This window comes from Haemaphysalis longicornis, unplaced genomic scaffold (genome assembly GCF_048455015.1).
Source record: "Haemaphysalis longicornis isolate Haplotype H1 unplaced genomic scaffold, Haemaphysalis longicornis Haplotype H1 scaffold_7, whole genome shotgun sequence".
Classification (NCBI taxonomy): domain Eukaryota; kingdom Metazoa; phylum Arthropoda; class Arachnida; order Ixodida; family Ixodidae; genus Haemaphysalis; species Haemaphysalis longicornis.
Window position 1 is genome coordinate 91,023,537 of NW_027526422.1, and position 17,630 is coordinate 91,041,166.

At 45.8% G+C, this 17,630-nt stretch overlaps 1 protein-coding gene across 4 annotated transcripts in view; it reads right to left on the reverse strand.

Annotated features, from left to right (window-relative positions):
• Window positions 1–17,630, reverse strand: part of LOC144146075 (Na(+)/citrate cotransporter-like) — a 50,292-nt gene that overhangs the window by 27,618 nt on the left and 5,044 nt on the right. Inside the window, exons 1-2 of one of the 4 annotated variants that reach the window (XM_077678012.1) lie at window positions 7,952–8,027; window positions 2,411–2,529 (exon numbers count right to left, since the gene is read on the reverse strand). The exons of 1 other annotated variant lie outside the window; for it this stretch is intronic. In XM_077678012.1, the coding sequence (XP_077534138.1) occupies window positions 2,411–2,529; window positions 7,952–8,015 (183 nt within the window). In that variant the 5' untranslated portion in view covers window positions 8,016–8,027. Of the gene's footprint in view, window positions 1–2,410; window positions 2,530–7,943; window positions 8,038–17,630 lie in introns of those variants that run through there. 2 more of the 4 variants (XM_077678013.1, XM_077678011.1) reach the window with 2 other exon arrangements.

Here is a 17,630-nt window from a genome sequence, read left to right on the forward strand (position 1 = left end):
TCAACAAGGACCTCGCGCCTAGGGAAACATACATCCTGCGGATACAGAACCCGGACCAGCTGAAATAGTTGTACGCTTAAGAAGCCCACCGTTCCTGCATAAATTATCTGTCCTTACAACTATGCGACCTTTCTTACTTGTTCCCGATTGCGTTTATTCTCCACAGTTAACGGTCATGAACTGCAGCCCACATGTGTATTGCCTTAGGTTAGAGTTCCTGTTTGGTTTCTTTTTCGGGCTTTATTCTTTTTTAGTACAATTGAAGCACCGTTTCATTATCTTTGCGCAGCGCTGTTGTGTTGAAGCTGCCAGATGTACAGAGGCTTTGAAACGAATGCACATAGCGAAGTAGCCGAGGCACGCCGCCCATTTTCTTTTCATCGTAGGGGACTTCGCTAGTTCGGAGCAGTTTGCGCCTCAGTACGTAAGCTTTCTTTATTGAATCATCCCGTGGGAAGTGCTCTCCCGATTCGCTCACGTGGTAGGAGCTCTACATGCACCTGGACCATGTTAATTTAAAAGAGCATGGGTTTTCTTGGCCGACATTTTGCGTGTTGATAACAAGTATTCAAGCTCATAACTGCCTCACTCAACTGCAATTAAGGTTGCGTCACTCTATAACATGATAACACAGTAGTGCCTAAATGTTTTTCATCATGGGGATTTACACGCAAATAGCAAGACGCATTCTGTCATTGCAGCTTGAGATTGACGAACCTCGTGCGGGCAAGCCTTCGGTAGCAGCTCAAAATAATTTCGGTACATGCCTCCACACATTTTGACGCGAAAAATTTCCATTTTAGGTGCGGAGCACCTTAGGACTGCACAATGTCCGTCCGCGTCCGTGCGCATAGCATTTGCAATCGCAAAAAGTCACACAGGCACCGGCCGGGTTCGAGCCTGTGTCTAGTAGACCAGACAGAGTTAGTGTCAGTCGTCATACCCATAGGGCTACGACCGTCTTTTTTTTCTTTAATGCATGAAAATTTTAGAGAACTTCAACAGACAAGACACTTAACACACCATATAACCACTAACAGACAGCAAAAGGCAAGGACATCAGTCGAACAAAAATCAAAACTCAGGCAAGCAAACACACGCATCCAAAAGAGGCAGCCACTCTGGTGGATCACTCTGCGCAGCATTAACGCTCCGCACCAACGTCGCCTGTTCCCGAAAAATGCACTTGGTCGGCCTAGGGGGTTCCGCATGCCGATCAGTCATGCGGCACTTCCACAAACTAAACAATCCTAGGAGAACGAAAACGTCATATGTCACCCGATAACCTTCTTCAAATGGCAGGAAGCGAATGGTGTACGGAGTGATGTCAATGTCCTTTTAAGTTAGTACACGAGAGTCAAGCGGCTTACTCCCTCGCCTGTAACGGTACGGAGTACCTTAGGACCTCCCAATGTGTGCACACCACCGTCAAGCGAAAATCAAGCGAAATTCGATTTGAGCCGTGAGTTGCAGTTTCATTTAGGGAATAATCAAGGTGCAACTCACAGCTCAAATCGAGTGACGGTCGGGGCGCAAATGGGACATCACTCAGGGCGCAATTTAGATGTCATTTCGAGTCCCCGTACTCCGCGCCCTCGCCATCATCTACGGAGTGCAGATTCTGCCATTGTTTTTAGTTTTTACACACCCAAGAAAATACCTTGGCCTAACTTTCGTATTCCTGACCGCAAATATTGGGGCTTTATATCTCGCACCCATTTCTACTCGATCACAAGCGAGAGGGTTGCCATGTATTTTTTTTGTGTGTGCACATGTATCTCACGAAGTCACATAGATACTCTGCCGTTTTTTGTTATTGATAAGATCGGCTTGTAATAACACAGTTAATTCCACGATACGATTATATCACGTTTCAAAATACATCAATTTGGCGGCATCTTGCACTCAGCGATCGACTTGCTAAAATAATAATCAGGCGAATCTGTTAGAATATATGGCACCTACGCAAGGCTGGCATTATTACAAAGTCAGTTGCAGGGTCGCACTTGCAACTTTACAAGAATACTTACGGCTTGTATTGGAGCATGTCAGCTCTCTTAACAATCGAAAAAAAATTTGGAGGCAAGAATATTAGTTCACAAGGCTGTGACGTAAGCTAAAATGAATGCTGCACGCTATAACGGCCAAGGTTTTCCACACCACCAAACCGATTACGAGGGTTTGGTAGCAGGGCTTTGCAGAATGTGAAATTCGTGCGCATCAAAAACACGTTAGACGTCATAACTAGAAACGCTCACAAAACCGCAACGCTCCTTTTTTGCCGTCTTAAAACTACTATACCGTACTTTTCTGAGTGTCCTTGAGAGATGTCATCGATGCTTCTTTTGAATTGCGTTCGACTCGAAATATCTAAACGTCTTCTTTGTCGTATCATCCAAAAGAAACGCACCTTTCCTCCGATGCTTACTGCCACTGGAAGCAGGAGGACTGGAACACAGACGGTGTACACCAGCCGCCAGTACTGCCTGAGGGCGCTGAAAGCCGCCGACATCTTGCGGAACGTCCTGGCTGCAAAAGGGAAATGAACGCTATGCATTTCTGCAAATGATACCACGTTTTTTCAGACTTCAGAATCGCCTAGTACTGCGTGTAATCACCGAGAATGCCGCTAACTGCATCTTCCAGCGATGAGTAGAGAGTTGAGAACAGTTTTGCGGTGATGGAAGGGTTGACTAGTCTGAGTAGATAACCCCACTGCCATGTAATGTAGCCTTGGTTGCACGTCTCGCTGTTCAACGCGAAGGCAGGATGAGAAACACGAAAACATCATTAACAATTCAGGGCTACGACAAACTTCATAACGTAATCTCTGTGGGACTACTTATAGAGTTTGAGCAAGTCTTCATGTAGGGACAAATATCGCGAACTCACAAAAGGGCGTGGATCATCATCATCATCATCATCATCATCATCATCAGCCTATCTACGCCCACTGCAGGGCAAAGGCCTCTCCCATTAATCTCCAATTATCCCGGTCTTGTGCTAACTGCGACCAGTTCATACCCGCAAACTTCTTGATCTCATCTGCCCATAGAACTTTCTGCCACCCCCTGCCACGCTTGCCTTCTCTAGAGATCCACTCTGTTACACTTAATGACCAACGGTTATCTTGCCTTCGCATCACATGCCCTTGCCACGTTAATTTCTTCTTCTTAATTTCTACAATGTCCTTAAGACGCGTTTGTTCCCTGAACCACTCCGCTATCTTCTTGTCCCTTAATGTTACACCTATCATCTTCCGTTCCATTGCTCGCTGAGTAGTCCTCAATTTAAGTTGAGCCCTCTTAGTGGGCCTCCAAGTTTCTGCCCCGTAGGGGAGTACCGGTAAGATGCAGCTGTCATACACAATCTTCAGGGACAATGGTAGGCTGCCATTCATTATCTGAGGATGTCTGCCGAATGCACTCTACCCCATTCTTATCCTTCTAATCATCTCTGCCTCATGTAGGTGTGGGTACGGCCTCTAAAATTCTTGAATTTTTATTATCCGCCCCGCCTATAGGGGTGTACGGCTCAAGTTTCCATGCAGCGCCGTTTCCTCCCCTGACAGGCTTTGCTCACATTTCATCGGCGTACACGGGTTATGCTTTTCCGGAGATTCGCTTGTCGTACGCTTCTTGCTGCTAGGCCATGATGGAAACTAGCGCGCCTTAGGCAAAAAGACAGGGCACTAGGTATTGTTGTGTCATTTGGTGCCACAACAGTGTCTCAAACACGAAAGGAAAGGAGCCCTTCATGAAGTTTTATGCGTTTCCCGGCAAGTGTTTCGAGACTGGATTAGGGCTTTATGGCTGACCAAGTGAGTGACCGATTCTCTGCCTTTCTAATATGATTCAGTAGCTCAAATACCCTATACTACGTTGTTTTCTAATAGCTCTGATGGCTCCCCGTGGCTGCCAAAAAAAAAGACACGAATATGCAGCAGGCACTTCGTAAACAACGCAATTGAGCGAGAGCCAGGCCAACCCAGCCTTCCTGCCGACTTTGCTTCGCGATGTTTACAAAGGGTGGCAGGTAAGCGGTGAGAGACACGATAGGTAAGATGAAAATGAGAATCGACCACATTTGGCACTGTCTTATACGCACCCTCCGTTAACCGCAAGTGGGCAAAGCGCAGTCGATCCGCTGCTCGAAATTTGACCTCGCCACATCCGCCCGAGGAATCTTCACCCGTGGACAGGCTGTCGGACACGTCTGAGAACGAAGGCTCGCCAGACACGAATGCCCCACGAAAAGCCTTGGAGCAGGGCTTCCGAATTCCGCGATTGTCGAGCGTCGACTTCCGCGATCATCGAGTGTCGACGGCCGCGATCGTCGAGCGTCGACGCCGCGGCCGCAAGCGTCCCGGCCGCGGCGGTCGCTTTTCTGATGCAGGCGAAAAGCAAAAACGCCCGTGTGTCTGAAATTTCGGCGCACGTTAAAGATCCTCAGGTGAACAAAATTAATTCGGAACCCTGCACTACGGCGCGCCTCATCGTCTGTGTAGCGTCGGCGCGTTAAACCTCATAATCAATCAATCACGAAACCACGCGGTGAAAAGGGAAGTCAAGCGAATGCATTCCTAATCAAAATATATAGGAACAGGACCGCGATGCTCTTGCTCACGTCCCGTTTCGGTTTTTGTTCGATGGTTTTCCCCACTGCTGGGGTCTGCTTGCGCAGGTCTCGTCAGTTGCCTCATTCACGTGGCGCACACAGCCTCGGCATGCTTACAGCGGCCGGTAATTTTCGCCTGGCAAGAGCACGTCCCGGAGGCTACGGACCGTGTATGACGGCAAATCTGCATGCAAAAAGTCAATTTAGTATCCCCATCTTTGTGTACTTCGCCTCTGAGCGCCAAGACATTCGACAAAAGCGGGCGAAACCAGCACCGGCAACACGGCACCCCAGTACGCCGCTCTTGGGCGATTTTCCGCCGCGCGCGGCGCTACTACCTGCGCGCCGCCTGGCCCATCCGTACGCCCCTATTCCCCACCTACTTTGTGACAGTTAAAAACTACGTTTAAGATAATGAGCCACTTACTCAGTGCATTCAATATACCTCTTCATGTGTAACGAGCGCTGACGTTGCGCTTCAGATTCCCGTTTCAGAAATATCATTGCACATAAGATTCTGTAAGAGTATGTTGGGATATGCCGGTGCCTTGCCTATCGTGTTGCTTTTCGGGGAGAACCACGGACAATCGCAGTCTGTTCTTGTAATATCTCGCGTGCCTTTCTACCTTTATGAAAAATGGCACAGGCCGGTAGTGGAAGGATTATAGAACGCGCTAAACGTTTGTAATATGCGGTACGTGCTTGTCAGCAAACTCGGCAAAACTGACATTTTCATTTAAATATATCGTTTTGCTATTTAGGCCTTCGTACCGTATATAGAAATGTTTACGTTTTAGACAAGGTTCAGCACAGGCATCTCCGTTTTTTGTTGCACATCACCATGCATGTCGTTATGTCCATGACTGCGGTCACATTAAACTCCTTCCGTGAATTGGACGAGTGGAGCCAACATTTATTTGTTGTGACTTGAAATAAGTCGGAATAGTGCACCTGTACGTACTATTATGAGCAATATGAAAGGGAACACAGGTACGCGTGGCAAACAGCCTCGAAACAGACTGGGAGCGATACGCGGACGGCGCTGTGAAAACCAAAGGGGGAAAGGAGGCACTCTTTCACTAACTGTTGGCACTCCCACCACGCTGGGATTTCTACAAAGCAGCAACTTACGTCATTTCGCCGATAATATGGTATCGTCCGACAGCTGATAAGACGAAAGGCGGGAATGGGAACAGCTGTTAGAACAGCATCCCCCTTAGCACTTTGTTTCCGACGGCGGCCGCTGCGTATCACACACAGCTGGGTCTGAGGGTGTTTTATGCGCGTTCCTGTGTTCCCTTTCATATTGCTCGTAATAGTACATCCTGACTATATGGCCTAGCCATGTAGCCCAGCCCCCTTCAATGTGAACAAATTTCCGTGCTAACCCAATTTATTAACTTTATTCTTGTGCTGTTCCGCTGCAACTCCCGTCAACGTGAACCCACGAACCAAATGTGGAATCGGCTACGGGTTCAGGAAAGTTCTACGAATGCCGTTTTGTCGAAGCCATTTTATCGAACATCGTTTTATCGACAACATATTGAATCAGTTGTAGGGACAGCGCTCCACTTAGGCTATTTTAAGAAAACTCATACTTCTGTTTTCTTAAGGCGACATACTTATTACTCCAGGTTGAAATCCAGAGAACAGCTTGTACCGCGAATGCGACCATCAACCTCAGCCGAAGTCACGGCAGCGGCTCATGCGGCTGAGCGGTAAAATCTTAATCTCTCATTCGTTTCATGGGAACGGCTGCAGAAAGAAGTATAGGTGACAGAGTAAGGGCAACTGTCATTAGAACATGATACGAGAAGGTGCTGGCTTCAAGCAAGTTCACTGCGCGCGCGCAGCGCAAAAACCAAGCTATTGCTGTAAAAACTTAATTTAACCGCGTTAAACCGCCGCATTTGTTTTTAAAAATGGCTCTGTGACCTTTCATTGTGATTTTATTCGTGGCCTCATACCACGTGGTATTTTACGATGCACACCTTTGTAATGAAACCACTCGGACTTCGCCATTTTGCACTGTTTCATGCGTGCGCGTAAAAAATGGCTAACAGAGGATTGGCTCCAGGAATAAAATGCCCACGCTCCCAAAAGTCCAGAAAGGAGGCGGTTTGGCTCTGCCTATCTGAAATAAAAAATTGCCTACCTAATTGTTGTGCTGCTGCCCTTTCTTTCTGGATGAAAACGGCACTTGAGAGGCGTGATACCAGGTGCAAAATTAGCTATCACCCTGAAAAACATTGCGGAGACCTTGTTTTACCGGAGCGTTATCTAGAAGCTTTATTCTACCACTTTTAATAGTTCGGCGCTGGGCAGAAATACATTTATTGCTCTGGAGGTACCCGTAATTCGGGCAAGCCAACTAAAATCCTCGCCAAAAGGCTTGCTTTGGCACCGCAAGAACAGCTTGGTCCAATTTTAGACAGGGCGGAGTGATTTAACCTAACACCCCAAACAGGTCCGCACTGTAACATTCAAAACTCTCAGGTCAATTTATCTTTGAAAGAGACTTAGCTAGATACCTCCACTGGGAATAGCCACGGGGCGAATCGAAACAAAGACACAGAAAGACAACGGAACGAGCACTGTCCCGTCGTCTTTCTGCGTCTTTGTTTCGATTCGCGCTGTAGCAATTCTTTAAAATGAACTACCAACTCGCCCAGCAGTAAACTTTGACGTATTTAGACGCAAAGAATCGGACCACATGTCACAGAGCGACTAACGCTCAATTCGCGTGGCTAAAAAAATGGTGAGCACAAAATACCCCTTATCACCTTACCGTGGATAATCGTATGGCAAGATAGAAATCGGTCACTTCAGAGGACAAAAAAAAAAGTGAGCCCCTAGCTAAAGTGAAGGCATGGAAAATGGCGGTACCTTTGGTAATACAAAACATTATATAAACAAGCTCAATGGAAAAGTGAGACCATAGTTAAGTTTGAAATAATTCCGAAAGAAACGGGAGGAACAATTACAAGGGATAGCTAGAAAAATGTTTGGGGATAAAAAGCTTGCTAATAAATTATGAGAATGTTTGCGCGTAATGCGTGGTACACACATGACTAACAGAGAGCATCTGGACATTATCCTGGCTAAGGGGCCAGTTGAACAATAAGAGACTAAAAATAGCTCTCAAAACAATAAATCTCGATTTCCATGAACTGGAGTACGATAAAACAGGCATATCTATTCAGTAGAACTATGGCTGAAAGCATTTCCTACGCTGCATCCAATTAGTTTTTACGAGAACGTTGGTTAAAATGAGTTGTGACGGGACGACAATTTGCCAGAAATTGAATTTCGAACTGACAACGAACCCGCTCACGAGAAAGCACCAGCGCGGATGCAAGCCAGGTCGTTGGCGCAGAGGAAACACCTTTCACGTACATTCGCTGTCTTCTTACTGTGTCCATTACTAACAGTTGGAGATCTTTTCCAAACATGGTACAAGTGGCCCATGTGCCACACGAGGTATTGTAAACGCCGTTTATTGAGAGAAAGCGTATTTCTTAGATAGGGGACGGGAGGCGAGAGTAGAAGACGGAGGCAACCCAGGTTATCGCTTTGACTGGCTGCTGTGGCAGTGTTAATGCTCCATTCTGACGTACCAACAAACGCTAGCACACCCACGCACCAAGCTTATCGGTAAGTTGCCGGAACCGGCGCGTGACAGCAGACGCTGAAGATAAGAAACGCGCAAAAAAGCGATGACAAAGAAAACTTGGCCCTGATAAGCACTGGGGACGTTCGTTCTCATTCCCGGCTTTTCCCTAGGACGACCCTTTTACTGCAGTGTCCTTCACCTCTGCCATCTAATCTGATCCAGACGCCCGACTCAAGACGCAGCAGATATCGCCCTCGTGACGGTAGTCGACTTCAGATTAGTGACCAAAGGCCAACGAGCGGCGTCTGGTGCATGGGTGTGTCAACACAGGATTGTAACACGTGTGGCCAAAGGCTCCAGTAGAGAGATAAATGATCATACTATGCGCATTTAGCTGCAGCAAGCGTCTACGTTGGAGTGTTAACCTGTTTTCGCAACTCGTAGCCCCCGCTTATTGCCTTACGTGCAACTGGTCAGGCGATTTGGATAGGCCTGTGAGGTCAGCATGTGAACGCCCTAGAAAAAGTAGTAATCCGTATAACCGCTGAGTTATTTAAGTGAAAACCTGCTAGCTTGAAGATGGCATCAGTGTTCCAAGTGCAAACAAATGTTTGCTGGCTAAGAAGTCCACATACCAAAATTAAACAGGAGGATGGTGGATGTGACTAGTTATTAGTTTGAACAAGGACAGCTGGTCAAGAAGCACCTAGAAATTTTTGCGATGCTAAGTAAAAGGCTATTTTAGCTAAGAGCACTTACACTCTTTAGGCGGTAGAAAAGCCACACGCCCCTGATAAACTTCGCAGAACCACTAGCAATCGTGACGAATGCAGTTCGGTTTACAACCCGCCGCTCAATTTTATCTCACAATGGAGTGCAAGCACAACCGCAGCCTCCCACGCTCTTCCATCCCCTCCCCACCCATGACCAGTTGAGGAACCTGGTGACCAGCAGCCGTCTGGAAGTCCGGCACTTTTGGCTTCCAGAGTGAAGGCTTTCCGCTCGTCACATGGGTTCCTAGAATGGGGAACCACTCCCACTGCACCAGCTTAATAAATTTTCTTTACTAGTGTAAGAGCCTTGAAGGACAGCCGGTACAGGACGTTTATTAGGCGTAGCAGCCCTCGCGGACACACAGTCAGCTGGCGGCGAAGAAGCGGACACGAGCCCCGAGATGGAAGATGATGATGAGGATGACTATCAGAGGAAGATCAGGTATGGGATAGTGGCCACTAGGTAACTGAGGTAGCGGTCAATGTCCCAAAGGGCTGGCGCACGACTAAATGCTCACACTAGTACTACTACTACTACTACTACTAACAATCGCGATGCCGAACCAGAAAACTGTTTTTCGAACACAGCAGATCGGAATTAGCTGCTTTTAAAACGTGTTCTCACACGAAAAGGTCTTGAAAACTTTCGCCATGCTGCCAAGGTGGGAAGGGCATTGTGCAAGCCACTCTTTTGTTGCACTAAGCAGTCGAAAGGTCGAGTATCTGCGTGAACAGTTCTAAAATCAATTGCCGCTCATTTGCGACTGACCTGTGAGCCCATTATCTGATAATCCTTTTATATTTCGTATTATCTCCAGGTGGTTTTTTGTGGCTAAGGTGTTGTTTGTAACATTTTTTATTCACTTGTATCATAGAAGTTTACGTTTCCACCAGCGTCAAACTGTTGATCATGGTGCCTGTTTGAATTCGTGCGCATCCCAGTTTGAGCAGAATGAACACATCTCCCGGCAAGTGATGAACACGTCAAAGCAATTCTTCAGTGTTTGGCATGCAGATATAGTATATCGTTGAAGACGAGAAGAAAAGGTACATAACTTACGCGACTTCCCTAATAATCAGCATTCTTACGCCGCTGTTTCCTCAAACGTTACCTTTTTTTTTTTTTGCTGGCATTTCTAGTTTGTCTTTCTTGTTTGTTCTTTTTTATTTCCAGTTATTCGCATGAGGACACTGTATTAGACACACTCAAGGTTAGGTTAATTTCTATTCAACTTTTTCATATTTGCGTATTTTAGTTATCAGCGTGAGGTCGCTGGACTGGGTACATGTACGTCATTTCGTTAGATTGTTTTCAGGTTTAGAAAGCTTTATATTTGTTTCCTTGTTCCCTTAATCACTTAAGGCGCTAGATTAGATAGAGCTTTGCGAATTCGTTACCTCATTTTTATTTGTTTCTACTTTTCTCTATCAATGGCCGAATTCGCGATATTTTGCTACGTTTTGTTTTCTTTGCTTTTGTCTTTGTAGTGTGCTTTTTACTTGTCTACATATTGTCTACAATATTATAGCAATTAAATGTACCAACCATTTACGCGCGTTTGTTTTAATACAAGGTATTACACTATTGTCTTTTGTATATTCAGCACAGAATGCTCAGCATTAACAAGAAATGGTGCATATCCGAGCCCCGGCAAAGCGACGCCAACAAAACTTTCCGGGGTTCCAAGCTGTCTTCGCATGTCAAAATTTACGGTTTCCTTGCGACTTCTACATTCCCTTTTTGTACCGAAGGTTCAACACTCAGCTTTCATGGAGCAATATCAAGTTACAAAACAGTATCCAAGAAGCCACGACCTACCGAATCTCACTGTAATTGTCTTCGGTGATACGAAATCCATTACGCGTGTCGCACGCGCGCACACGGCCCACTAATAGCTCGCCTCGCAAAAAGGAGAATGGAACTACTTGCTACCGTCGCCATCCTTCGATGCTGCTTGAGCAGCACGCTCTGCGCGCATGGCAGCCGTAAACACAATTTACCGTCGTCAGTATCCATTGGTTCAAGGGCGTGCGCCCCCGTGCCAAAGTAATCATTCCTTCGGCACAGAGATGGCCCAAAGCAGCCGCAGTTAGGGAGCCAGCCATGCGCACCGAGGCGTCACGTGTGCTGTGCGTTATTCTAAGAAGTAGATGCTGAAAGAGTAACGAACGTCGACCCTGTAATTTTGTTGTTGAAAATACAGACCTCAAGCACGTAGCCGAAAACTGTCCCATGCGATGTAGGCATTTTAACGCGAAAGCTTTGCCTGGCGAGGTTGGCAAAAGCCCGCCCTGCAGGTGTCCGCAAAAACCGTGTAGAAGAAGCACGTGACCACCCCCACCGGGAATGAATCCGGCGCCACCACTTGCAGCACAAAAATAGCTTCAGCTTGCTAAAAAATTCTCAGACACCGAGTCACTATGTATACGTTGTGATTGTGAAAGCATTAGTGCCCAATTCCTGAACATCTCAATATTATCACCATTGCCTTCAGAGTGTGCCTCCTTTTTCTCTCGATGGGTTACAATGAATCTGTCATACCAGCGTTCTTATCGACAAGCAGAGAGTACATTTAGCAGCAACGTACTCTGCTTCTACCCTGACGGCTACATCTGTGTTCACCATGCACAAATACTTTTGGCCTCCAGAGCGAAGGCTGCCCGCTCATCACATGGCTTCCTGGAATAGGAAACCCCTCCCACTTCACCGACACAATAAAACGTTTTCTACTATTACAACTACTACTACTCCTACTACTACTACTACTACTACTACTACTACTACTACTACTACTACTACATTGGCGAAGACGAAGTGATACTTACGACTACCACGCCAGTATATGTCGCTTTATCTGCCTTCATCCCGGTTTGAAGTCTTAAAGCATTCTTTCAAAACAAGCTGTGCTGGAACTGCATGCATATCTCTGGCAGTTACTTTTTTTGGTCAACAAAGTTTTAATCTGGTTTTCTGAGGCTTAGGCATGGATTTTTGAGTGTTGACAAGAGAAGAGCCAATTTTTTGACAGCCCTGATCAATTATAGTCTCACAGCTCTCGGCCACTAAAAAGGGATAGGTCGGGACAATATGCCTCTGAATGCTCTACAGCTTTTTACAGCGTTCCAGTAGGCTAGCAAGGGGGTATACATGGCTTATTATACGAGTGGCCAGGCTAGTACTGCGTGACTACTAATACTACTACTATACTACTACTACTACTACTATACTACTACTATACTACTATACTACTACTATACTAGTGCTACTACTACTATACTACTACTACTACTATACTACTACTACTACTACTACTACTACTACTACTACTACTCTTCATGTAGTTTTCATTACACGTCCACACGCTGCTACATAAAAGGCCGCAACACATTACCTAGGTCATTCTTTAGACAGCTAGGGTCGCCGAGGTTGGGTATATGCTGGCGTGGCGGGCTTGACTGTACTGAGGCCCTGGTTCGAATACCACCAAGACCTATATTTACCGAATTTTTATTATCAACTCACTAACTTGCAATAACTTACACGACCTTTCCCGTGAAATATGTGTCCATTCCGAGAAACCTTTCCCCTTTTATTTACTATTTCGAGCCGGCAGGTATTTTGTGGGCCATTTTAGTTCATTTTGTGTGCCGTCTCTCCGGCCCACGTGGTTGTATTATCATCCCCGTTAATTATCACTTTCGCATTACCGCTATGGCAAGAACGGAAATATAACGCCGGGAGCTAATGCGACAAGGAAATGACTTATCCCTTACGTTACACCGACTCCATGCGGAACTATATGTTACAGGTATTTTAAATGTGAACCAAGGGGTACCAAAAGGAGAATTCAAACGCTAAGAAAAGGTGCGCCCGCATAAGAAAAACCTTGAAGTACACCGTGTGCGCATGGCTAGGGTTTTCATTGCGGGCGATTCACAAGGTGACGTAAACGGGCCTATGGCGCGCAACTTGAACCTGCGGTATAGAAGCGCATCGCATCATAGGCGTAGCGCCACTGCTGGCGCTATAGTCTTCATCGTACGAAGTACAATCGGTCGCTCGCGTGGGATCCTCTGCAACATTCAAAGATGATCGTCTTTCTTGGGCTACTTAAACAAAGAAATTTTGGTCTCTCTGTATGCCTGTCTGTCTGTGACTCGATTCAGCCAGCCGGCCAAAGTAAAACAGAAGCTGCGCAATAGTCTTATATACCCAAAGCCAAATCTAAACTTATAAGTCCGGTGTCAATGTTCATGCTTGTCAACACTGTTGAACGATAACAAGACATTACGCCAATATAAGGCAGAAAATCAATACATTAATGCTATTTTCAGTGTTCCTTTATTAAAACTTTATGGAGGCTCGGTTTTTGCGATAACAAAAGAAATACTAGATCAACTGCAGAAAACATCCGCCTGCTGTTGCCTGCGCTACCTGGCGGCATTTAAAAATTAAACGCCAACAGCAACGAAAGGTTCCACTAGATAGGTTCCACGTTCCGCTGGGAACGTTCCTGGAGTAGGGCAACGTGGGTTTATAAACGTTGTAGTAGGTTACCTCGATTCACGCGCGTCCCCGCCGTACTCCAGCGCTGGCATCGAAGCACCCGGTTTGGAACCGTAAAACGCGGTAAATTTAAATTGACTTGAGCAAAGAACGAGATCGGTGATGAACAGCATGACAGGTGAAAGGGAAGGAGAAGGAAGGAATCTACTTGGCAGGGGTGCCAGTCGACTATCATCTTTTGTCGACATTTGCAACTAAAGGAGCAGATAGGCGGCCTTTTGTTTTTTGCAGCCGCAACGCGTGAACTTACGAGTACTTACGATAATTGCGAGAACTTACCTTAACAATGGTGTCTACGGATGACAAAAGTTTACCTAAGTTTAGAACAGAACAAGCGTACTGGCGGTGACTTGTTTTCAATGATAATGTTTCAATTCTATGCGTAATAACTCGTAGTTCGGCGTCCTATATATCCGGCGTACAAATAGATTATTCGTTTTTTATGCTCGCCTTGGTGCATCCCGGAGTAATTTGCTATCCTTATGTAAACAGCATCAGCTTTAGGGAATCTGCTTTTTTGCGAACAAATTACTGTATTCAACGAAGAGCCGAACATATGCTTAATCCCACAACTCATGAAAGTGTCATTGATCATTAAGGGTCGATGCAAGGTAAAGTTCAGGCTTGGCGGTAAACATATGGCTAATCAGAGCCGGCGGCGTTCAATCGTCAACACAAAGTCACATGTAACCTTCTGCGAGGAAACTTCTGTTTGCAAATCCAATTTAAGAATGGGATATTTAAGTCATTTTACTCCTTCAAAAAACAACAAAGAAAGTGGGATCCCATAGCTCTTGAATACGATGCATACTTTCTATAACCAACTGCGCATCTGTTGCCGTATTTTACGCTCTGCACAAACCTGCGCACTTTTTGTCACTCACCGTGCACTCCCTGGTAGTCTGGAAATTGTGGAATGAGACATAGCAACTGGGAAACAAGAAAAGGATATAAAACAGATGCACAACATTAGCTAAGCACAGAATGTAAGGTTATACCACAAAGTCATTCCTCTACTAACAATGACCTAACCCTTACTTCGTCCTTCTTACCGTACTCGCCGCAGTGTCATAATGCTTCACACGTTGTTAAGCCTACAGATGAGGTTATTTTATTGGTTACAACACAGCTAACAAAGTCACAAAGTGCGACATTCACGTGTACTCGAAAGAACAGCGGCTTTGTCTAGATTGTGCAGCCTTCCGCGATGGGAACCTTGGGTTGGATGAAAGGTCGGTGCAGTGAACCTCATATTGAAATTTCTGCCCTAGCCTCACACGACGCATTTGTACAAGTAAGTAGAAGAGTTAAATCCGTCCGTAAAATCAAGTAGTTTCAAGCCGTAAAACCTGCTGGAATCGTAGTACGGTGCAATGCCGGAAGAATACCCCTCGTACAAAATACGTGTAGTCGAGGACATTTTGGGACGCGCAGCGAGGACACGCTGAAACAGGGGCGCCAGGGAAGATTGTCACACGGTGGCCATGCACTTCTGCGAAAAATGAATAGCGAGCGCTTTGCTCTCATGATTGTCACTACTTTAAATATAGTTGTAACTGTAGAAGTACGCTCGTTTCCAGCGTCTTGTCTTCACCAGGTAAACCCACAACATGCCCGAACAGCAGGAGTGCAAGGAATGAAGGAGCAACCTTCGTTGGCACCGAATGACAACGACGTGTCACTCACGTTGGCATTGGTTTACTTGATCAAGTCCCGACATGTTGGGGAGAAGAGGTAGTTATAACAATGCCCCGCCATGGAGTCCTTAGAGCCAAAGCTGCAGCACCAAGACGCAACAGAATTGCTCATTCAAGCATGCTGCTGGTATACACATGTAGTGGTACTAGTCGCTGGTTCGTATTATTTTTTTTTCTAATGTCCTGTAATACATTATGCAAGCAATGACCCCATTAGGCTACCTCCGTCACTAAAAAAGGTTGTGAAACCAATGCGTTCTCCTGGCGACGAAATATGTGGCAGATCTTAGGGATTTACTGGGTACATCTAGAGGAAACTGTGTTCGTCCGACGAGACATGAAAGTAACTATGATTGCAGCAGCGCTTATAGACCGAAAACAAATGTCTTGGATTAGGCATAAAAACTGGGATGCAGGGCATCCAGATCAAATCAACAAAAAGAAAGGAGGGGAGTTCGGCTGCGAACGTAATGCGGAGAACCGGCAACCAGTTGTCCACTAGGATAACACAGTGGCTACCGAAGATGACTAGAAGAAGAAAACCGATAACTCGATAAAGGTACGAGATAAGAAAAATCGGTGGCGAAGAATAGATTCGGGCCGCACAGGAAAGGATGGGGCAGGAGGAGTTGGAAGCACGCGCAAGAGCCCTTCAGCATGCAGTGGACCTAACTAGGCTGCTACTGCTGATAAGATGGTCAATGTGTAATAAACACTTTACCATCACTTCCTAAAGATAGCTTAGAGAAGCGCTAAAGCTATCTCACATCAAAACTGCGTCAAACGTGAGTAAAACCTCAACTACAAGTGCGTGCAAACTTCGCTGAAAGTGCGTCCAATCGATCGCCAGACCTTCAAAGACCCAAATCGGAAACGAAGAACGAACCCATGCTACGACTTTTCCGCACTAAGTAAACGCATCTACAAACGATCTAAATGCATACAGGTACACGTAGTTTAAGAGACAAATGCGCGTGTATTGTCTTATCTAGAACCGTTCCTTCTCCGCGATTTTCAAGTAACCGGTTTGACACAATGGAAGCCCGCCTTCACACACGCGTCGTGTGTCCAGATATCTTATCACAGCTTTTCGGTCGACCAGCCAGTCCATGGGGAAATGCACTATTTTTGACAGAACGCCATCGGTGTCCTTGAAAATGTTTCCTTTTTAAAATATTTTTAAACGGCGCCCACCTTAGCAGTTCTTACTGCCGCTGCAGAAATGCTTTCGTCTACAAAGGGTGGTGATTTAATTTGTGTGAGCATGCCGGTGGTTGTGAAAGTGTGGCTTTTCGAGTGCGCAAAGATTGTGTATTTAGATATACTTGGGGTTACAGCCTAATTTCCGAGAAGCTTGGAGGAATTTATCGCTTTGCCCATCTATCGTGAGCACAAAGAGATTAGCCACGGGTAGGTCTCTTGAAATAAAAATTTTGGGGTGATAAGAAGTGAGCCAAGCCAGCTCCGTATTCTATTTGCCTAAAATATTTTGATTGCGAGAGAAGTTAGGGGCAGCCCAGGAACTTCTGAGGACTGTTCTGGTATTGAAGATATGCGAGAACAAAAAAAAACACAAAGAAAAAAAGAACAGCACGGCCACTCTAGCCAACAACATCACATTCATTGCAATTAAACAAGCAGAAACCTTTGTCTCAGAACGGGTTTTATCTGTGAGGTAATTCTGCACCTTGACCATTGTAAGCAAATGGAAGCCTCTCAAACTAAAAGAAAATCGTCATGGTGGTCGTGGGCTTAACGCACCATGCAACTCTGAATGTCGGTTTCTGCTTTTTCTATACTTGGTGTTACAAAATGGCTATTGCTGAGATGCCGTTGTGCGCTATACTTGGAACATTTCTTTGTTTTATTTTTCGTGCTCTAACAAAAAACAAGTATATTGGACGCCTGCAAATCTTCGAGTTCCCCGTATCGTTCTTGTTGCATTAAAATTACACGCCATTCTTAACGATTATTCGCGTTCAACTGAGCAGTGAAATCGTGTTCTTATGTAGTAGGAATGTATACGATGGATGTTGCTAGTCAAGCGTAGCTGGGATCGGCTATGCTCATTCAATGAAAATATGGCGTCTCTGGTTGCATGGAACAGCTGACACGCGCTTATCGTAAAACACGTGGCTTGAACAATTCAGCTATCACCACATGCATTGTTTGAATTGCTTCATTGCTTATACGAGGAGGAAGTACAGGCTAGCAAGTGCACCTTTCGTCAGCAACAGCTCGTATACCAGCGAAAAGAAAACGAAGATAGCAAGTGTGTCCGGCGTAGGGTCACGATAATCCGGCTTAGGGTCACCACTGAGAGCAGTGGGTTGTGCAGCATTGCTGTGAGTGAACAAGAAAAC